Below are 21,691 nucleotides of genomic sequence, written 5' to 3' on the forward strand. Positions count from 1 at the left end.
TCATAAAAATTACACAAACACTATTTACACTAAACTTTGAGACATCAGAAATATGTATTCAAAAATAAAAATCCCGGGCATGAAAAAGGAAAAATCCCAGTGCGTGGAGCTGTATCGGCAAATAAAAGTTGATGGTAATTGTGCCTCGTTAGAGAATGTACAGTATTATGGCACGAATGCTCCAACTGCCCCCTTGAACAGGATTGTAATTAGACGATCGGGATAATCTTGCCGGGAGCGTGCTGCATATTCCACTGGCACCATGCGCGCTCGTCTTTCTGCGTTACACTCAGCACATAATACACAGAAACCTACAATGCCATTAACACATGCGGAAGGTTGAAAGAGATTACTGGAATAGCAAAAACGTCACGGGATGAACAGCAGGAAATTTGCAGCACAATTAGCAACGGATCTGTATTAAAGTAACCATCTTTTACAGAACTGTGAGCGAAGAAGCGGCTCACGTAAAGCGACAAAATCTTTCAAAGGATTTCAACGTATTGCGCCGTGTTGCAGTGGTACTGCCTACGCGGATCTAACGACGTAGGTTCGATTCCCCCATCGGCGCCTTTTTCAGTCGTTTCTCGGTTTCCCTCGGATTGCGCCCTGCTTAGAGAACCTTATACGCGGTCATTTCGCATGTCCATGCTCACCAACACCAAAACTATTTCCACAACGTGTGTATGCGTGTATTATTGGTACGTCGAAGCCAGCCATAAGTACAATACATAACGAACCATTGGAACCAGGAAACTTCTGAACACTCATGTTATTTCCTTAATTTTGTTTTCAGGAACATTTCTGCACTTGTAGGTTTTAAACTAAATAAATACTGTGCATAACAATGTGCGCCACTGTTTGTCACCTTTAGCAAATCCCACAATTTCAATCGCATGTTTCATTTCGTTTCGCATACTTGTCTTAAGCGGTATGATATTGTGGCAGCTTATTCTTGTTGTAAATTAATGTTAACAGAATCCTTCTTTTGCAATCACGTACGTTCGGGAAAAGGGACAATTGCTGCAAATATCGGAACGTGATGAAGTGACCTTCCTCTAGAGCACACGGTAAATAACAGAAATTTCCGCATGCCACAACATCCACTCAAACACTGTACACAGCCCCTTGGTTAAGATTTATTACAAAATGCAGCTGCGCAAACTGGAAAGGCTCGAAAAAAGGATAAATGACCACCTTCATAAAAATAAAGTTGATGATTGTGATTTGTTCTCGTTAGGATGCGCCACACTTTTTAATACAGAAAACATTGCGACCAATTTGTTTTATTACTTTGCTATGTTTCAGCACGAGGAACACTTTTTCCAACGAGCCAGAAAGTCACCATCAAGCCTTTATCCTAGAAACAGGAAAGTTAAATATGTACTAGCTGCTACTTGCGAAAACACAGCTCTCGAGTCTCGAGCATGTACGAGCTACCGCCGGGATCAACTACGGTAATTCTCTGTTACTCGTAGGTGACTTTTGTATATGCACCACATTACGTATAACGTAAGTATTACAGCCTCGTATGCATACCTTTAAAAGCGTTTCTCCTCTTAGAATTATTTCAAACTCCGCATCAAGTAGATTCTTTGTCTCCAGCGTTATGTGAATACGCATAGCTGAAATATCCATATTACAGTGAATAAAACTAACAGCAGTGTTGCAACCCAACCGAATTACTCACGTTCACCGGACGATTCCATCCGAGACGCTATTAACACCGTATCGCCGAACCTGTGATTAGCAAAAAAAATTTTGTCTATTATTAAGCGTAGTCGGACGGAAATTTGGCTCAGACTTTTATAGGACGAGTACATACAACTTACAAGCAATATCGCGGCATTTTTTGTCCCATAACACCTGCCACGCATGACCCTTCCCACAGAAAAATTCATTGGTTATGCACTGTCCAGAGCATATACAGTTTGATTAAAACTAAAAAAACCCAGCTAAATTTAGCCGTTTACAGCAAACCCAGTATTTGTAAGTTCAGGCAAATCGGAATAACAACGGAAAATAAATTTGCATTTACCTAACTCACTTTCCCATCTTTTGACCTTATACGATCTTATACGTAGTACAGAGTACAGACTTTATTTCTTACACTACGGATTCAAAATAATTTTCTAACAATAAGCTTCGTTAACAGACCTGAATGCAGTCCTACTCGAATTTGCAGCTTCTTATGAGGAAGATGTTTGATTTTGAACGTCGATATATTGTTTACGATGTCCATGGCCACCATAGCAATCTGTCCAGCATGCTTTTCACCATTACGCTCCGGTAATCCACTAACAATCTGAAAACGCCCAAAAAATACTAAATTCATGTTGTTTTTTCGTGGTGCAACTAGATTTTACGGTGTAATGCATACAAAACTTCAGCAGTTGTAAGCGATAATCGAGCAGCCAAAATTGCAAGCGTCAGTTTTTATTTGTATTAATGTGTAGAAATTCTAAAAATTAGAACATGGGCATTACCATATAGGCATCCCCAATGGTTTCCACTTTATAAGCATCATAATTTAGTAGAACTGAATCAAAAAGTGTGTATAATCCGTTTAACAGGTTAACCACATCCATTGCGCTTCCCTGCGCGGAGATAGTTGTAAATCCCACGATATCACTGAAGAAAATTGTTACCATATCAAAATATTCTGGCTCCACAATTTCGCCTTTCGTTAATGCTGCCGCCACTGACCTAATACAAAAACATTTTATCCTTACATTTACTCAAAATTACGCTATTAACTATGGTATGGACATGTATATGAAATTAAGTAGTTAGTAGGAGCAAATTTCAATTCCGTACTTTGGAAGCAGCTGACAGAGCAATTCCTCTGTTTTTTCCTTTTCGGTCAGAAATTGCTGCGTCTGTTGCGCCACTTTGGATTCCAGACTATTGGCATAATTTTCCATTTCCTTTATGAGGTGATCAATGATGTTTTCTCCCATATTACCAGCGGTTATCTTAACACTTTCGCGTAATTTGGAAAAAGTTGGACGATCACTTGGATATTCTGCCCAACAACGATGTAGCAAGGCTAGCAAATCTCCAGGGCATGCTGACGGCGGAATGATAGGCCGGAAAGGTGGAGTACAACCGTCTTTTATCTTCATAATTGACAAGCGTTATTACTAGTCTGTACATGCTTATTATTAGGTACATAACTGTTCATCCCCTGTGTTAAATATTTCATTTAATAAGTAATACTCGTATCCAACCTTCAAAACAATGTCTTTCGCAGATATCAGCCAGGAAAGCTGCGCTAACGATTTCGGATTACTCTGCTCCTCCTGATTATCGTCTCCGGGCGGTTCAAAAGGAGCCGTTTGTAAAATAATTTGCGACATAATGATTGCAAAGCTGTAAATATCCCCTGCAATTAAAATTTCACATATTATAAAGTACTATATCCTATGATCCTTTAGCCATCTGATTTTATGGCATTTGAACGGTTTTTGCACCAAAGGAATTATAGTCTGTCACGTTATGCGCTTTTTTAACCCGAAAAAACATTAATTTTTATTTAACTTCTACATAAATATTGATGTGGCGCATATTTCTTATCACTATAATATAATAAAGCGTGATATGACTGGCTCACTACTACTTTAGTGCTTAGAGTTAGGTAGCGTCCAAAAAATTACTTAATAAAGTTACCTTTCTTTTCCGTTCGCGTGCAACATAATAAAATAACAGTGTTAAAAAGAAAATCCCCATTGCAGAGAAAAAAAGTTTGTGGAAACCGGCAGATTCTGACCTGCGTTCCATATTTTGGCATAGGTTCCCTTAACAATTCTGGAGCTCGCCACAGCAACTGTTTGAAGTTTCTCGTTGTTTCTGATTCCTCCGGAGGTGAATACTCCCAAAATTCATGCAAAAGACTAAGTCCATAATCCGTAACTCTGACTACAAAACGGCTGTCCACTAAGCATGAAAGGGCACCCAAAAAGCCGTGTGATTCCAGAAAAGAGACATGGAGAAAGGTCATTCCCTAAAATTGTATGCGTACCTATATGCATTTTTTCAAAAAATAAATGACCTGCCTATATCTGTATGTTATACCTCACAGATGTCTTTCATAAGCGAATATTTGAACGACCAGTCCAACTTCAATGATTCACTCTCCAGAACATCCTCTAAAGTGCCACGCGAGCAGAACTCCCCACAGCGGTACACGCACCAGTTGCGCTCATCAACAACGATTCCAACAAATCTATGGAGGTTGGTGTGCCGTAGAGGTTCAACCTAACAAAACCCAGGAAATTACCTTTATTGTATGGAACTGCGGAAAGTGTGATTTGTAACAAGATACCAAATTCATTTGTTTGATCAGGTCCTTGGTGACATGAAACTGCTTCTCTGGAAGCGCGGTAGCACTTATATCGTTGTTTTTATATGTCAACATGATAAATGTGCTGAAGGCTGATTTCTGGCCTTCGGTTTCACTGTCGGAGAGATCTCCCTGGAATCCGGAAGAATTAACTATACTCAAACGAGTATAAAAGCAAACGATACACTTTATAATAATACAGTTTTGAGCTAGGTAGAAATACTTAAAAAGCAATACTTAAAACGTTAAAAGAAAAACCAACCCTAGGTTTTCTTGTCACAGTGTCATCTATGTACCGTATTTCCGATTAACATTAAAATATAATGTAAGCTGTAAAGAAGCAATACAAATACAAACTAATAATAAGTACCTTACCATGGATCGTTCACTGCGCCGAAGACTGGAGTAACTTTTTCCACGACTGGCAATGACTACATCCGACTCACTGATTCTCCACCAAAGAGGGTCAATTTCGTGGTGGCGCCTTCTGTAACACGACCACAGTATAATCGCTGATATTTAAAAATCTGATTTTATACGGGACTACCCGGGTAGGGGCATGCGAACACCGAAAAGTTTTTCCCTTATGTCGGTCGCCCTGCAGAAAATGATACCTGTAGAGCACTGCAGCAGAAACCCCGGTTATCAATACCAGAAGACACAGAACTAATGCCGCAACGTTTCCAGGAACGGAAAGTGGAGCAACTAGATTCAATAAAAGAAAGTGATCAGTCAGAGCCTATCGTCTAGCTACTGTCGCCTGTTTCGAACTCCTAAATTCGTTTTTACCGGCTCTGCATAATTCTCCATTGAATCCACAGCGGGGTTGGTTGGGAGGTAGTCGACACGTGTACGACTGACCATCTGGACAAATCCAGTTAATTGGCGATAACACACGCACTCTCCCATATTCTATCTTGACTGCAAGCTGTGTAAAAAACAGGATGTGTCTCTACCGTCGCAACTGTAGTCTGTCGTACAATTTCCTGTGATTAAGTTATGTAAACAACGTTCATACTTTGAAAACTTCCTCGTCCAGATCAAATGACTTTATAGCATAGAGAACCCTTCGATCGCCGTAGAAGTTCATGGTGATATTTTCTCCATACGGTGTTGTATACGTAACATTCTTCATTTTAGACAAAAGCAGATGAGTTTGCGTATAGTTCCCACCTTGACTGTACACGGATCGCACGGCATGTGCATATAAAATAAAAGCATCGTAGTAACTCGTCGCTATCGGATCAACCTGCAATAAAACTCAAAATAATACATTTGTCAACAGCGCAAACGCAGTACATAACGAGTAATTCGGTATTTAAATTGAACGCATAACTCCAAGCTTTAACTTACGTTTTCGAACGGGCGGTATGCATACTGGTTCAAAGATTTAGACGTTTTCCTGACAACTCTTTCGAATTCGGCTGCATTATGGTCGTTTGATTCGTAAAGCGAGAATATGACCAACGATTTGTACGCTTCTTTGGCGATCTGGTTAAAAAATTTAAGCCATTCAATAGGGACAATCAAATGACAACGATGCAAAATTAAGCCGTATACGGTGATTGACACTTGTTGTTATAGAGGTAAGTAGGTACTAAGAGGTAAGAGTTGGTTATAGAGGTAAGTAAGCATTTAAATATGCCACATGGAGTTTTACTAAAACTCACTCGATCGAATTGATCGTCAAGATCAAAACGAAATGTGCCCCAAACTTCACTTTGATACAGTTCAATGGCAATATAGACCTAATGCAATAATATAAACAATGTCAGGAATTTTATGTAATTAGAATACGAATGGGCTCATTATCATTGCTCTCATTGCAACTATCATTGGGAATTATCATTGCTCTCATTGCAACAACTTACGTGCTCTCCCAGGATCATGTTCAACTGTGCCGCAACGATCTGGTTAAGCCAAAACATTGTATTAAACTGACGCTGTTAACCGTGCATACTGTACCTTGGCGCCTCATGCTTTGCGCCAACACCGATGTTGTGCTGCTTACCAGACAATCTCGAGTGAATTTTGCGGCACCAAAAAGAAGAATCACTGCCAAGTACAAAAACAAAAGATTTTAATTCGATAAGTATTTCTGGTAGTATTTGATAAAGAAAAATACTGCATTAAGAAATCCATCTTGTAAAACAACAATTTTAAAAAAATCTTTTGTCAGGTTGAATAACCAAACGTTTTCATGACAAACCTTCAATCTCATACAGAAAGTAAACCATAATAATTATTATACTGAAGAAACAAGTCACGACAGATACTGTCAAAATATCGCCACTTTAGTGACATTACGTTGTTTATATTTCTGGGACGATGCTATCGTGAATTTTGAACACCTGCTATTTTCCCATAATTTAACCTGCAGTGGAGCACCGAGTTCACAAGGGTGAACAACATACACATGTACCTCTGGTGCTATGGTTGGCGTTTATCAGAGCCTGCCGGCAAGTGGATCGGTAACTTTCGTCTTCTGCATCCGCTCTCATAAATTCCCAAACAGACCGAATCTGTCCGCTGGTAAATCCTCGCAAATAAACCCGTAGTTTCTCGCCCAACGTCCCATAAAAGATACTGGCCGTATCCACGAACACCGCAATATCGGTGTAGTTTTGATATTGGTACAGCAGCGTAACGATAATGCTGCAGATATCCGGCAGGGTGAAGGATGTACGTATTAAATACGGCAGATCTTTCCGCTCCGCACCTAGTGCATCCACGATATTCGGAGCCGGACAGGCAATCAACGGAACATTCTGGTCGGCAGCGATAGCATAAATATCCGCGGCCGCATCATCACATCCTAAAAAATTAAAGCGGAAATTAACCTATTCTTGCACGTGCAACAATTAAGAAAGCCGATCGATCATAAAATTTTAACTACTTACAATTTTTACTTAAATTTTTTACCATTTTAAAACGCTTATCAAACAAGAGTTTTATTCAGTTTTTGTTAATTAATATTTTTCATACCTGGACCGATATAAACATCGCAAGTGATATTGGCTACATACAGTTCCATGATGCTTTTGAAAGCATCATTGCGTGCGGAGCAAGTCGACCCGGCTTTTCGGTAGTGCAGCTGGAGCTTGATCCCGGGTGGTAATATTCCATTGTTGGCTTCGTTGATTCCCACATGAACCGCCGCACGGATTTTCTCAAAGTTCACAATGTTGTCTGTGCCGTCGGATTCCACAATGGAACACACATGAATGGTAATATTCTCCGATTTACTAATTCGGATGCGTGAGTTACTCCGGCTGCTCACAGGTGTAACCACTTGGGCACCGGAAGCGGAGGTTAAGCCGCTTTTATTGAACAAGGTGGCGATGAGCAGTTGTCCTGTGGTCAGTGTGATAAGCAAAAGTGCATGCAGCATTCTGTTGTGCGGTAACTGGAACTGGATGGGTTTGCATAATAGCGAAATGTGGAACCATTCAAGGATCACTCGTCACCTGCTTGTTGTAATGATCGAACAACATCCAGTTCGTTTTCAGCCGAAAAGTTAAAATAGGTAGCATGGTCAGAAATCGTCAGTATTGTTGTTCTGGTGTGCTTAGGCTTACCGCTTAGGCTTACCGGTTAGCTAACATTAAGTCAAAGTGCATTCGCCAGCACAGGCTGCATAGCTGTGAATATCAATGACAAATGAACAGTTCCAAATACACCTTTGCAAAAGTCGCTCTAACCATAAGTAGTACCTGGGTATTAGTTTCCCTTAAACAAACAACTACGTTTGGAGTAACGTCTGGTTCAGTTCTGCAAATCATACAATCCGCGCTAGTGCCGCGTACGAAGGAAGTAAGTACCAATGATTCCGGCGATGCTTTTGGAGAAGCGCCATGGATTTCATCTTGCAAATGGTTCAATAAAATTTGGAATCCTCATCTTTGCGTAAACCATAAAACAAAAAATCAATTAAATAAGTATTATAAGACTTTGTAGCTGTATTTATATAAATTGCGAAACGTTTTCAACTCGTTTGGTCAGTTTGGCCCCCATCCATCCTGCTGCTTCTGCGTAAAAAAGCAGTCTTCCACGGATACCGGTATTCATTACAACGACGGCAAACGATTTATGATAATAATATACGGAAGTATACTCGTACTTCACAATACTTTGCAAATTTAGTAAACCCCATCCAGTAATAACTGCAAATAATTTATCGATTCGTTATGGTACATACATATTACAGTTTGCGCAGTACTCGTGGTTTGCATACACAGTTTGCCATAAACCAGAAACTGTAGTTTTCTGCAGTTCCTGAAAAGTCAAAATTAAGGAAAAGTTATAAATGAGAAATAAATTAAACACATGCGGTTGTATAAGGATCAGGCATGCAAGATCATTTATCTGCAGCTATATTTGCTCGTTTAAGGGATTTCTGCCCATTTCCGGTCCAGAGTTAGCGCTGTTAACATCCAGTTGGCGCTGGCCATCGTCAGTGCTCTCCTGCTGCCGATCGTTACGATCCACCTCCACCGTTGCCCGAACTTCACCGACTTCCGGTCGCTCTTGGTGACGAGCTTGTTCAATGACTGGATTAATATTACTCGGATCAGCTGGGACGTTCTTAGTAATTTTATCCAAAATATCTTGCTCCTTCTGGTCCAGTTCGGCCTCTTTTTCCATATGCTTAATTTCGACAGATTCCCCCGGTTTAACTTCGGGGACGGTTTTCGGGTCGGGAAATCCGATTTCTTTAGGACTTCCAATATCTATTTCCTTTTTCTCCCCTTGGTAATGTCCCGGTTGGACTTCTGGTGGACCCTTTGTCCCTGTTAGAGCAAAAATTAATTATTCTGTGGAACTGGTAACCCGAGCGCATGAGTAGGTAGTAAGGTTACTATTGTCGCCGACATACGTTAAATTACGTTTTATGACGATTTACCCGTTTATTTCACAATAAGCACACCAACTATTCTCACACGAGTCAAATATCTATGGTTTAATTAGTATTTCTACAATCTACGAACGGGACTGTTTTTTGGGAAAGAAACGAAATTTACTGAAATATACAGATATTCCAACATTTCCAGCTAATATTTCTACAATATAAATTCAGCCCTTGTGTTGAATAAACAAATAAATCAAAATATAATCACACCGAGAAACGTTAAAAATCGCACACGACGATAAAAATCGCACTGACACACGACAAAATGCGCTTACAGCGCCCGCTTACCTGGCAGTTCCACTTCTCGTGGGGTGTTAACCTGGAATTCCTTCGGAACTTTTGGTGTGATTTCTGGAATTTTGGATGCTTCAGCCAACCCTTCGCCAGCTGCATGGCTAGCATCAGCGACACCCGCTTCCATCACAGTCCTGGAAACCATACCCACACTTTCCGTTGACTGCATTGTCAAGCCACTTTCCTCCACGGCCGTCGTGCGTATCATACGCACGGCTGTGGAAAGAACATTCTCGCCCTCTTCGGCTAAAAGGGTCCTACAACATTGTGGCTACTATCTCTTCGTAGTTCCCAATCAGTGCATTTATGTACTACGGATCAACATTTCTCAGATCGCTACCAGCTTTGAAGACTTACTTGGCTACCACGGTGGCTGCTCGAAGTGCCATAGCACAGAAATAGTGATCACGATTTGGGATTTTGGAGTAAGTCTAACTTCAACTGCACTGTCGAAGATATTTTGTGGAATCAGTACGCACTCAGCAACGTGGAATAAAAGTTCAGCAGATCAGTTGTAGCACTGCGACACGACAAATATCCCGTATAATCAATAATGCTGTGTTTTTATTAAAAACTTCACAAGGTAACAAAATGCTGGAGAAGTAAAGACCAAGTAAAAGTTTAGTAAGCTGGAACCAACTGCAGTGAAAGCAATGTACAAATATTCTCTAAACACAACGCAACACTGTCGAAATGATCATCTATTATCAGTAAAGCTCGAATACAACTAGTTTTCCGAATAAGAATACGAGAACATTATAATCAGAAAAAACATTTAAGCAATAAGTTTATTCGCGGTATCGGTCTTTAATACCACAAAACAGGCAGATACAAACAATAACAACGGAACAGCTGATGTCAATGGCAGGATTTGTGGGAAATTCCTGCAGCGTTGGTACTGTACTTTACAAGGGAACTTTCGTAGGGGGTGTTCAGTGTTCACCACTTTTGTTTCGCAGTTTTTGCTGTCGTGTCACGAGCGTTACCAATGAAATCGGCACGCCTTCAGTTTTAATTTATGACTATGGTAGTCTGTAACGCGTCATCTTATTAAATTTATAGAAACTGATCATTCTATAGATGCTAGTACTTCGTACGTATTCTTTTTTTTAAAAATGTAATGATTCTAATGCCTATTTATTCTGCTGGATTTCTCAAACGGAATGCCAATACATGTCGCACCTTCAGGAATGCTTATAAACATTTTATTGACGCAGTACAACATTAATAATAATTATAGGGATACATTACAGCTCAAAAGTACTGATGTTAGTCCAAATCAGCGGAAGCATACACATAATACCATATTAATATCATCGTTGTTTTCTTGGATGCATACGACTATGAGTACTGTTTCGATTATGTTATTCCATTTTGAATGTAAGGAAAAATAATTAAAATTATACAAAATTTGTTTCACTTAAATGTGGAAGAAAAACAAAACCTTCGTGCCGGTGGACGATAGTAATAATTAACAGCTTAACCGGTAAAGATGTTAGAGCGCTGGTAAGCTCCTCCACAAACAGACCAGAATCGTTACCACAAGATTGCGGATGACGATTTTAGCCGTCGACTTTGGCGTTTAGCAGGCTAACAATGACTGACAGTATCCTTGTTTTTTATTGGCGGGAAAGGATGTATAACTCGATCAGGATGACTATTGGGCAGAAGGGTTATATGCCCTATTAACTACGAGAATACACATTAGTGCCCATACAACTTCGTAGTCATCACGTTTATGCCGTACTTCTCCAAATTATGTCTCTGGACTCTGATATAGGTACTGTACTGCAATACAGTAAGTATTGTAAGTGCCATAGTCCATGCGAGTAAAAGTACCATGTAATGTGCAAACTGTATGTACAATACTACGTACTCACAGTCAGCGCAGTGCAATCACCAGACGGCTTTATTATCAACTATTTTCCCTGGATGAGCTGGATCCGGACTTCCGCCCGGTCGTGAATTTTTGTGCGCGCTATATCATATTCCCGCATATTAGCTAATTTTTGAAATATTTACTGCTATATTACGTTACAGCTTATTATGTGATACAGGTAGTATCCATCCATTTCTCGAAAGTACCTCTACTACTTCGTATAGATATTTACATATATGTGACTTGCTCCTGGTGCTTCGAAGCATTGAAAATTTGACCTTCTATATTTCATATCTTTAAACCAGTAAAGCAACGTATACTAAAGTGCTAATTTTATACATCTTCACAATAAGATCGTATTCGGCTATGCTGTACACATCGATGTAAATACAGCACTTCCTGTTCCTGTGCATGCGGAATAACTCGTTACAAAAATGACCTCCATGCATCAACACATTCGGGGTTCACTTTTACACTGGACGGATGTTGTTGTTATTACCGGCTATTTCGTGTTGGTTCTGGCTGTCGGGATTTGGGTACGTACAAAACAAAAGTAAATTAAACAGAAACAGGCACGCGCAAAATTCTTCTGGTTTGGATTACAGGTATAAACTCCACTAACATGGCATTATGTATCATTTATTACGAGTCGATCATTATCAAGTATTACGAGTCTGTTGCAGCGCGTTCGAGCTGAACAAGTTGCGTCCGGTCACATTGAACAAATACAAAGGAAATCCATAACATTAGGAAAACGGGTTTATGGGCACTTTGTTTTCGTAGTCCTCTCGGCAAACGGTCAGATCTGGATCCATATCCAATTATTTCCTGGCCGGAAGGAGTATGAACTTTGTACTGGTGAGCTTGAAAACAATTTCGCTGTAGCAAGTGGAAGTAAACTGACACGTTTTCACAGTTCCGAAACAGCATTAACCGCTGCGATGTATTCCGAAACAGTTGCAATGACAATGTTGTATCCTTAATGACAATGTTGTTTAATGCTGTATCCTTAGCTTGATCGCGTTTCAAAATGCAGGTGGGAACTTCTCTTTTTGCCTCTAACATTGGATCTGGTCACTTCATAGGACTCGGTATTGCCTGCTATTTTACCGTACAATTCTCTGGATCAGAATTTAAAAAATAAGATACTGGTGCTTGATAAAATTGACGTTTAACTGAGAGGCTTTCTAGCTGGGAGCGGCGCTGCTACGGGAATCGGGATAGCGGCCTTTGAGCTTAATGTAAGCACCTTCGCAGTCCTTCCGTGAGTCTGCTGGTTGCACCTAATATTCATGACCCGCACCGACTGTGTAACCTTCGTTGTTCTGTGGTTGCGTGCATGTGACCTTTGTCATATGGGATAGCCACACGCCCATCTGGCATGCTGTCTCAATTTCAGGCTGTTTTTATAACATTACTCCTGGGATGGATTTTTGTGCCGGTCTACATTGCTGCGGGGGTATGCGGTGCTTTTCGCAGGGAATTTTGCGTGATAACTCTAGATCACATCGGGCGGAAAATCTGTTCATTCACAGATTTACACGATGCCAGAGTATTTGCAAAAGCGTTACGGTGGTCAACGGATTCGGATATACTTATCGCTTCTCACGCTCTTCCTCTATGTATTTACGAAGATCTCGGTACAGTAAATGAACTAAGGATCATCTTATTTTAAATCAGCACTTACTGTGCTGATTCAAAATAATCATTTGTGCACTCTCTTATAATTATGATTACATTAGTTGCATAACTTCATCTCGGCATAAATCCATATGGCTGTCTATTCATATTGTACAATTGTATAATACTGTAGCAAGAATAAGCATAGGGAATCGAATCACGGTATTTGTATTGTACATGTACGGCTTGTGAACGCAAAATTTCAAAATAAGTACTTGATATCATAATATCCGAATATGACCCGGAGAAAAAAGATTACAGTTTGGAACATAACAGTTATTATTAGCCAACTACTGCACAAAAACATCTGTTTGCAAACTGCGTGCTAGACGGAATCTACATTTTCCAGGCTGATTTATTTGCGGGAGCCATTTTTATTGAACAGTCGCTACAGTGGGATTTATACTTGAGTGCAGCCGTTCTGCTGTTCATTGCGGCATTTTTTACGATAACAGGTGTGTAATGACGGGTTTTTTTTAAAGCATTTCGTCCTGTTTGTACTTCTTGTGCACATTGTGACAACACGAACTTATTTATTGAGAAGAACGTCCGGTTTCAGAATTTTCTGATATCAAGAACATGAATTGCGTTGGTCGTTTCAGGTGGTTTAAGTGCGGTAATATGGACGGATTTTGTGCAGTGTGTTATTAGTAAGAAAGAGTCGGAATTTATTATTGTTATTTAAAGATCCCGTATTTGGCGCGAATTAAACTTAACCTTTTTTCCCACTTACACTTATAGTGTTGGCTGGAGCTATGTCACTTTTAGTCGTTGTAATGGTAAAAGTCGGCGGCTACCAATCTCTGATCTCTCAGTTCCCTCTGGTTAAGCCCACGGAAATCTGGCCTAACCGAACTGAGTGTACGCACGTTCCCAAAAATTTCCTGCATTTATTACGGGATGCACAGGATACTGAACTGCCGTGGCCAGGAATAGTATTTGGACTGTCTATATCATCCATTTGGTAAATTACCGAAATTGTCTAAGATATTGTCGAATGACACTATGTAGGCTAGTTGCATGTGAACGTATGAATTCCGAAATTTATTACCCAACAGTTGTTGCTTTAAATAAATTTGTTAATTTTATAACGCGGGGCCATATGGGCGCCACGCGTATCCTCTACAGCGAACAGCGTGAACCCGGATGAGGCTTTATTGCCGAATCTAATGCGCACCGTGGCGCAGCAACACCAAAACTAATGAGGAAGGATCCTGCAGCCAGTGCAACTGTGCTGCAGGTCCGTCAAAACAGCGCAGCAATGTGCGGGGGGGAAATCCCCAGAAACAGCGAATAGCTACTCAGGAGGGCGGGGCGTCCCGCCCTTACACCCCTTTTGCAGGCATCGCTACGTCCTCGGAGCGAAATCTCCCAGGATTCGGAGGATCCGCACCCCCCCGCCGGTTCGGCTCATGTTGGGTTCCGGGTCAGTTCGGTCCGGTTCGGGCGGTTAATCCGGTCGGCTCGGTTCCAGTTTGGTCGGCTCAAATCCGGTTCGGCTCAGGTTGGGTTCCGGGTCAGGTCGGCTCCGGTTCGGTCCGAGTCAACCGTCTGGGTCAACGCACTGTCGCGCCAGATCCAGGGTCCAACCCGGAAACGGGTGAATTCCGTAGTTTCTTCCAGCAAAGGAAAGGTCACGTTCTGGGGAAATTTGGGCAGGGTTTGGGGTCTATGTGGCCCGTGACCCTGCAAAAAAACAAAGCACGCAAATCCGCGGTGAAATCCACTGCTCCGTCCGGGGGGATGTCGCCGTCCCAGGAAGTTCGGGCAGTGTTTTGGTGGGGAATTCTTCGGCGTGGTGCTGGTGGTCGATCCGTGCCGTTGGGATCGGAGTTGGTGCTGCTGTTGGCGGTGTATCCGTTATGGTTTCCCGCTGGTCCGGGTCGCGTTCGCCGTCGGCATCGCAGGAGGCAATTCTCGCTCCACGGCATCGCAGGAGGTGTTTCTCGCTCCGCGGCATCTCCGTCCAGTTTGGGAGGCATGTCGTCGCGGGGAGGCGTCCATCTCCGTCAGTTGGGAGAGGAATCCGTCACGTTCCGCGAGAATGGGGGGGCGTTTGTAGCTCCACACCCAGGGGTTAAATTGGCTCAAATAATCAGAGGAGCCGTGCGCGCGGGCAGCGTGCACGGCCTGGCTCGTAACCAACGATCTGCTACCATATAACGCGGGGCCATATGGGCGCCACGCGTATCCTCTACAGCGAACAGCGTGAACCCGGATGAGGCTTTATTGCCGAATCTAATGCGCACCGTGGCGCAGCAACACCAAAACTAATGAGGAAGGATCCTGCAGCCAGTGCAACTGTGCTGCAGGTCCGTCAAAACAGCGCAGCAATGTGCGGGGGGGGGGAAATCCCCAGAAACAGCGAATAGCTACTCAGGAGGGCGGGGCGTCCCGCCCTTACAATTTCATTTTTCCGTCTTTCCGCTAAATAATTCCAACTGACTTGGTACAATTAAACATGTTTCTGTTTCATAAATAGGTATTGGTGTTCCGATCAAGTTATTGTCCAGCGTGTTTTAGCCAGCAAAAACTTTTCTCACGCCAAAGCGTCATGTGTAGTCGCCGGCTATCTAAAACTGCTGCCCATGTTTTTCATGGTATTCCCAGGAATGGCGGCACGGGTGCTCTTTCCAGGTGAGCAATAACGTACTGATAACATCAATAAATTATTCTGTCCAAAAAATTAAAAAAATCTCAGTACCACTATCATTGCTCATCACTATACCGGAATTTTTAAACCGCTAATCATGTTCTTTTCTACAGACGAAGTAGCTTGCGTAAATCCTGACGTCTGCGAACGCGTGTGCGGATCCAGATTAGGATGCACCAATATAGCCTATCCAAAGATCGTATTGGAGCTGATGCCGCAAGGTAGCTTTGCTCGCATTTCGTTCCACAATTCCACAGCTCCACGTAAATCGCTTTTTAAATGCAGGTTTAAGAGGATTAATGCTAGCGGTTATGATGGCGGCATTGATGAGCTCTTTAACCTCCATTTTTAACAGCAGCTCCACCATATTCACAATCGATATATGGAAAAGTTGCCGCCAGACGGCTTCGGAAACCGAGTTGGTTATCGTTGGAAGGCAAGCAGTAGTATTACGTAGATACACATTCATAAACGAAATATTATAACAACTTTAAGTGGACGTAGAAGTGATTCTCTTTGTATATTGTAGACGTTTCTAGCAAATTCAAATACTGCATAAAATTAATAATTAATATATTAGACCTTGTGTGTGCTTGCAGAATAGTAACCGGAGTCATGATTTTGGTGTCCTTTCTGTGGGTATGGTCAGTTAAATTGTGCAAACATTTGAGTTCGTTGCGGCATACATAAATCATATTTCCTATGGTGGTTAAAGTTTTTACCTGTCTATCGAGTTTTTCATCAGGTGCCAATCATAAAAGCCACACAAGGATCTCAGCTCATGCACTATATTCAATCCATCACTTCCTACTTGGCGCCTCCGATTGCCGCGGTATACTTCCTTGGCGTATTTACCACAAGAATCAACGAGAAAGTAATTATAAATACCTGAAAATAGGCTCAAAAAGCTAATATCCCAATTCTTGTGGCAGGGGGCATTCTGGGGTTTGATAGTTGGACTCATGTTAGGAATTGTTCGTTTTATTTTGGAATTTTTCGTATATCCGAGCGTGCCATGTGGGGAAATTGACCGGCGTCCGAGCATAATTAAAGATATCCATTATCTGCATTTTGGATTAATTTTGTTTCTGTTGTGCGTTTGCGTTATTGTTTCGGTCAGTCTTCTCACAGAATCGCCGGACCAAAGACCGGTACGTACGTATGTATAAAAAAGAAGTAACATGCCATGCATCACGTTGCTCAATGGTCAGTAGTGTATCGCATGAATCAGGTTTTTGTCAAACTGCACAAAATGTACATGGCAGAATAAAAAGTTTCTTATAAAACTATAGTATACATTTAGGCAGCGTTCAAATATTACGTAACGGCCATGGGTGGGGGGGTGGTCTAACAAAAGTGTTACGCTTTGTTACATGGGGTAGGGGGTCCAAAAATTTTTGTTAAGTGCGGGCCGACACCCCATAAAAAAATTTTAAAAAATAATATATTTTAATTACATTTTTATAGGGGGTGGTCGGACTTTTCGTTACGTATGCAGCTGGGGGGTCGAAAATTTTGTTATGTGGTGTTACAAGGGGTGGGGGGTGGTCGAAAATCACGAAAAATTGCGTTACGTAATATTTGAACGCTGCCTTACTGTTTTCATCTTATTCGATCATGGGTTGTACAGTTGTACTACAAAGTCTACAATTATTACATCAATTTTTACGTATAATGTAGCCGCTCTTTGAAGACTATCGGGAATCGGAAGCAATAATTCCGTTCTGTTGTGATATGTATCAGATTTCGCTTCCGGACTAGACAGTTGGCGCGTTAATTACATATTTTATTTCCAATACCCGAAAATCAGCTGATCTGATTTCGTAATTTAGCTCGCCCGTGTGACGTTCATGACCCGGCACAACCCCGTCAGTAAGCGTTATGAGGCGGACGATATGGACCCCAATCCACACGATAAAACTGACATGGATATGCTGGAAACACAAGGTAGAGGTAACATCCTCAACGGAGTATACGTCCTTGTAAACAATCCAGGAAAATAATAATTTATTCGTCTACTCTGCAATTCATTTTGTCAACCACCTGACTATCTGCTGTCCGTAAAAGTTAGCCTCGGGTTGTCTATCACTCTGAGTTAACGAGGAGTTAACGGCGCAAACATGTGCTTATTAATTCTGCATACAGTAGTTGAACCGAAGACCTGGATCCAAAAATGTGGTAGCATTTGCTGCATTACGGAACCGAGTCCAACGACTCTTTCAGAAGCGGAAATACAAGAACAAGAACAGCGAATGGTTTCTTTAAACGAGAATATTATCATGAAGCGAGCTTCAACAGTTGCGGCATTGTTTCTCATGGCAAGCAGATTAAACAAATTATTAAACGTATTTTCTTTAGTGAACACTCAAAATTTATTCTAGGGTTTGTATGCTTTATTCCAGGTCATTGGAATCTTCTGCTTCGGATTTTTCGCTTAATTTGCACAACACTTGCATTACTATACGAAAATATCTGCATATTCTTTTTTTATCCAGATCTATTCTTCATAGTTATTACGCTTAAGTTTTAGGCGTGACATTATATGCTTAAAAAACCAAGGCACTTCGCAGTTAATAAACAAATTATCACCATCAAGAAATTCCGGTAACGTCACCGAACTGGCATGGAGGAAGAGCGGAAGTGTCCGGACCTTAGCTTGACGAATTTTCAGCTTTGTCAGTGTATCTTTCGATAACTTCTGTTAGGAAAAGAGTATTTAGTTATTTAGTACACCGGCTTCATGCTTACACATATCTGTACATACCTGTGGAGCGAGCTTAGCAAAATGGGAATATTTGTGGCTGAAAAAAAGTCAATGCAATTACGGATTTAAAAATTCCAGAAAAAAACGTGGCGACTTACTCTCCCAATATCGGGCATCCTAACGCGTGTGACATATGAACGCGAATCTGATGCTGAACACCTGAATAAAAGCAGGGCTTTTATTATATCAATATTCACAGTTGTTAATGTGTCTCATTATTGAAGGCACTCAAAAGGGTTCTGTAAAATTGTGGTTTGAAATCAGATGCAACAACCTTCGAATCGATATGCGTTGTCTTACCCGTCTGAGGCCGGATTTCCACTAAGGCACAATGTCCAGAAGCACCAACGACTTCATATTCCGTTATAGCTTCTGCTCCCCTGGCAGAAGATTTGTTCATCACTAAACGGGATTCATCCGTTCTCACCGGCCTCAAAACTCTCTGCCAATGCAACCAAACAGTAGTTAACGTAAACTGTAAGTGTGCGACCGTGCAATCGGAGAAAGATTTCCATTCATTATGGACAAAAATTAAGGTATCACCGACAGATGCATTGTACGAGTAGGTAGAGCAGTTACACCGAATACAACCATATGGATAGAAAAGTATGAAAATGTAGAATCTCTTTTATGAGACATACCCTGTTAACACCAGTCGCTCGCGAATCTCCTATAGGAATATTGATAACTCCTAAAAATGACACAGCAAAAACTTATAAAGTGATTTTTAACACAAGTGAATTTTTTCCATACCTTCCAAAGGTTGTGGGACGGTTTTAGTTATCGCAATATACTGTTTCTTGATCTGTCTGCGCAAGAACATGTTGTGCAGGATCGTAGCCATCTTTTCGTTCCTACAAACCCACAAAATTACGAACTGATGACGAAAACACCAATGCCAAATCACCATACCATACCATACCTTGCTAAAAGCAGCACGCCCGTTGTTTCTTTATCAATGCGATGCACAAGATGCAGTTTCGTTCTTCCCATCGGATCCAGTGCATCAGCTAATTCCGGGAGATATCTGGCCACATTGTGGTGTATCGACGGGCCACCATGGACGGGCAGCCCATAAGGCTTATTGATAGCGACAATGTCATCTGTAAGAATAGTTCTGTTCTAATAACATTATCATTCGGTAATTGTGCATTAAACCACGGAACATACATGCACAGCTGCATATACATATATCCACGGAAAACAACACCACAAGTCTCTGCATACAAATTTTGGGAGATGCCATAAAATTGCGAACAGGCTCACTTACTTTCGTCGTATATCACACATTTCTTCAAAAGGTGCACTACGTCATCTGCGGTAAACCTGTTCCAGTCCGGAACCAAATGCCTGTATATCCGAAACCCCTTTGAATCAATATCTGTTCGCTTATCTGCATCTCTGACGCGGTCTCTAGGGGAGATGGGCTTTGAATCGGATTCGGAATGATCGTTTTCATCCGTTTCTTTGTCAGGGCTTTTGGATTCATGGTCCGTGCGAGGAGCAGATCGCAACTTTCTTGCAATGTCGGATGCCGTTTTCGGTTTATCGTCCTTAGGGTTGTCGGCGTCGGTTGTTTCTTGTTTGCGCCCGGTTTGTTGAAGAAAACTATCCATGTTTACCGAGCCAGACTTTTTGAAATTAGGTCTAGGGCTGTGCGGCTTCCGCTCTTCAAAATTTTCCGCACTTCTCCTAATTGTAAGGCAATTGATGCAATGACTGTTAATCAACTGCGTTCAGTCGTTCATTTGATAAACATTTTTTAGCAATTTGGAATGATAAATCCATTTTCATAATATATTTCTGTCTGCAGAATTACACTTCAAGGAAACAGATCAGATGTACCGCAGTCCGAAATTCGTACGTGCCTAAACGCACTTATCGTCTCGAATACTAGACAAAATGAATTTTCAATTCAACCGGTAATATCAGATTTACCTTAATTTTATAACACAATATCAGAATGTTACAAGCGAGTGTACAATACTTCGGTTCCCTTTACATAGGTAAGTGAATGACACATGTCGTGACTGCAAATCTCGAGAAAAAACTTGATATTTCAATATTCGGTCTTTAAATATGATAAAATAACCCGAAAATCATTTTTTCAACCGCGGCATCCTGAAATTATTTGCGAGCATTACCTTGTAAATTCCTGAGGATTAGGCTGAGAAAATCGCTGAGAAAATCGGTTACTGCCAACAGAATTCATTCGATGTTTGCCTGTATCTTCGGGGCGGGAGGAATTCCAACCTTTCTCTCGCCACTTTTCTTGCTCTTTTCGTGCTTTATCATAATCACGTTTTTCCGGTTCCAAATTCCCTGGCGCGGTTACGGTCCGGAGGCACCGCACCTGCTTGCTCCGGGTACACCGCGCATCGTCAACACATACTTCACGCCGGTGAAGATAATTCCGCGCATCATGAAAAATAGTCCGTCGTGGAATTCCTGGAGTTCGAGAGTGCCCCACAAGAAATCGTGTAAACTGCACAACAGCAGCACATACCGTTCTTGACGAGCCTGGATAAAATCAAGCGCATTCAGTTACGTATTTTGCTAAGAATTTTAACTGCCCTGGACAACCAGCACCAAAGGGCTATTTACAGTACTTGTATATCAAGCAAAAAAAACGTAGTACTAGTAACTAGTATCACATTTTTGTACGAGTACAAAGCAAACCAGAAGTTCCAGAGCCAGGAACAAAAGTATACATCGAATGAAATCAAGTTGTCAGTAATGAGTAATGTCATGAAAGATTAAGAATTTTATGACTTATGGTCACTTACCGAATAATGAATCCGGTTCACGGAGTACAACTTGACGAAGCATCATAATTTATAGGAAGAAAAAACCGCAAACGCCAGTTCAGATAGTCAATAGCCAAGACCTCGAAGCGTTTGGGTTTTCTGGATTGTCGATTGTAAGCGAAAACTCTAGAGCTGGAAGTCACCACTTGATTCATGGGCAGACGATGAAGGTAAAAAACGAATACTACGTTGCGGATTCTTCAGAAATAAAACGATTTCGATTTCAACTATAAATTTTTAATTTTTGAGCTTTGGAAGTCAGAAAGTGCAACAGTAAAAACTGAAAAGAATAATTTTTGCGAGTACAATACAATACGTACTTCTATGTATTACTAATTTGTACATTTGTACCGCATACACAAC

At 41.3% G+C, this 21,691-nt stretch overlaps 4 protein-coding genes across 6 annotated transcripts; 1 reads left to right on the forward strand and 3 right to left on the reverse strand.

Moving 5' to 3' along the window:
* Positions 1-962: 962 nt before the first annotated feature.
* On the reverse strand, positions 963-8,425 carry LOC129582116 (atrial natriuretic peptide receptor 2-like). 2 transcript variants are annotated; one of them, XM_055473543.1, is made up of 22 exons: positions 7,328-8,425; positions 6,765-7,157; positions 6,354-6,397; positions 6,214-6,252; positions 6,013-6,090; positions 5,696-5,833; positions 5,361-5,591; positions 5,132-5,270; positions 4,957-5,047; positions 4,718-4,829; positions 4,325-4,474; positions 4,075-4,257; positions 3,670-4,003; positions 3,231-3,385; positions 2,818-3,119; positions 2,649-2,706; positions 2,487-2,597; positions 2,158-2,305; positions 1,833-1,881; positions 1,691-1,740; positions 1,540-1,625; positions 963-1,360 (listed from the first exon to the last, which is right to left on the reverse strand). In XM_055473543.1, exons 1-22 carry the CDS (start codon positions 7,731-7,733, stop codon positions 1,298-1,300), a joined length of 3,360 nt encoding a protein of 1,119 aa, XP_055329518.1. In that variant the 5' UTR covers positions 7,734-8,425; the 3' UTR covers positions 963-1,297. The 2 variants fall into 2 exon arrangements, 1 of the variants encoding a protein (XP_055329518.1); XR_008689594.1 differs by lacking the exon at positions 963-1,360 and having other exon boundaries at positions 1,576-1,625; positions 1,833-1,941; positions 2,487-2,706.
* Positions 8,426-8,502: 77 nt separating this feature from the next.
* On the reverse strand, positions 8,503-10,427 carry LOC129582132 (uncharacterized). Of its 2 annotated transcripts, none has more exons than XM_055473568.1 (3): positions 9,903-10,427; positions 9,540-9,679; positions 8,503-9,132 (listed from the first exon to the last, which is right to left on the reverse strand). In XM_055473568.1, exons 1-3 carry the CDS (start codon positions 9,932-9,934, stop codon positions 8,714-8,716), a joined length of 591 nt encoding a protein of 196 aa, XP_055329543.1. In that variant the 5' UTR covers positions 9,935-10,427; the 3' UTR covers positions 8,503-8,713. The 2 variants fall into 2 exon arrangements, with proteins under 2 accessions (XP_055329543.1, XP_055329541.1); XM_055473566.1 differs by having other exon boundaries at positions 9,540-9,802; positions 9,903-10,425.
* A 1,091-nt stretch (positions 10,428-11,518) lies between these two features.
* LOC129582122 (sodium/glucose cotransporter 4-like) lies at positions 11,519-18,652 on the forward strand. The gene is made up of 18 exons (XM_055473554.1): positions 11,519-11,960; positions 12,208-12,282; positions 12,461-12,515; positions 12,616-12,665; positions 12,824-12,883; positions 12,960-13,064; positions 13,454-13,559; positions 13,707-13,754; positions 13,846-14,068; positions 15,587-15,741; positions 15,871-15,978; positions 16,043-16,193; positions 16,357-16,396; positions 16,503-16,631; positions 16,690-16,908; positions 17,590-17,704; positions 17,903-18,075; positions 18,160-18,652. The coding sequence occupies exons 1-18, from the start codon at positions 11,859-11,861 to the stop codon at positions 18,193-18,195; spliced, it is 1,950 nt and encodes a 649-aa protein (XP_055329529.1). The 5' UTR covers positions 11,519-11,858; the 3' UTR covers positions 18,196-18,652.
* LOC129582123 (ribosomal large subunit pseudouridine synthase D-like) lies at positions 18,129-21,659 on the reverse strand. Its single transcript, XM_055473556.1, has 10 exons — positions 21,308-21,659; positions 20,666-21,041; positions 19,792-20,213; positions 19,444-19,624; positions 19,275-19,375; positions 19,163-19,212; positions 18,822-18,963; positions 18,620-18,680; positions 18,522-18,558; positions 18,129-18,455 (listed from the first exon to the last, which is right to left on the reverse strand). The coding sequence occupies exons 1-10, from the start codon at positions 21,351-21,353 to the stop codon at positions 18,255-18,257; spliced, it is 1,617 nt and encodes a 538-aa protein (XP_055329531.1). The 5' UTR covers positions 21,354-21,659; the 3' UTR covers positions 18,129-18,254.
* Positions 21,660-21,691: the final 32 nt, after the last annotated feature.

This window comes from Paramacrobiotus metropolitanus, unplaced genomic scaffold (assembly GCF_019649055.1).
Source record: "Paramacrobiotus metropolitanus isolate TYO unplaced genomic scaffold, Prichtersi_v1.0 Parri_scaffold0000006, whole genome shotgun sequence".
Lineage (NCBI taxonomy): Eukaryota > Metazoa > Tardigrada > Eutardigrada > Parachela > Macrobiotidae > Paramacrobiotus > Paramacrobiotus metropolitanus.

Coding starts and splice junctions, on each gene's coding strand:
- LOC129582123 (XM_055473556.1), bottom strand. CDS start 21,353: ATGATGCTTCGTCAAGTTGTACTCCGTGAACCGGATTCATTATTCG. Junction 21,042..21,307: donor TGAACCGGATTCATTATTCG/GTAAGTGACCAT, acceptor GATTTTATCCAG/GCTCGTCAAGAACGGTATGT. Junction 18,964..19,162: donor GAGCGACTGGTGTTAACAGG/GTATGTCTCATA, acceptor TTGCATTGGCAG/AGAGTTTTGAGGCCGGTGAG.
- LOC129582132 (XM_055473566.1), bottom strand. CDS start 9,934: ATGGCACTTCGAGCAGCCACCGTGGTAGCCAA. Junction 9,803..9,902: donor GCAGCCACCGTGGTAGCCAA/GTAAGTCTTCAA, acceptor ACAATGTTGTAG/GACCCTTTTAGCCGAAGAGG. Junction 9,133..9,539: donor ACGAGAAGTGGAACTGCCAG/GTAAGCGGGCGC, acceptor TTGCTCTAACAG/GGACAAAGGGTCCACCAGAA.
- LOC129582116 (XM_055473543.1), bottom strand. CDS start 7,733: ATGCTGCATGCACTTTTGCTTATCACACTGACCACAGGACAACTGCTC. Junction 3,386..3,669: donor CACGCGAACGGAAAAGAAAG/GTAACTTTATTA, acceptor TTTTAATTGCAG/GGGATATTTACAGCTTTGCA. Junction 1,626..1,690: donor GATGGAATCGTCCGGTGAAC/GTGAGTAATTCG, acceptor TGGATATTTCAG/CTATGCGTATTCACATAACG.
- LOC129582122 (XM_055473554.1), top strand. CDS start 11,859: ATGACCTCCATGCATCAACACATTCGGGGTTCACTTTTACACTGGACG. Junction 12,884..12,959: donor CGGTCTACATTGCTGCGGGG/GTATGCGGTGCT, acceptor GTTCATTCACAG/ATTTACACGATGCCAGAGTA. Junction 15,742..15,870: donor GGCACGGGTGCTCTTTCCAG/GTGAGCAATAAC, acceptor TCTTTTCTACAG/ACGAAGTAGCTTGCGTAAAT.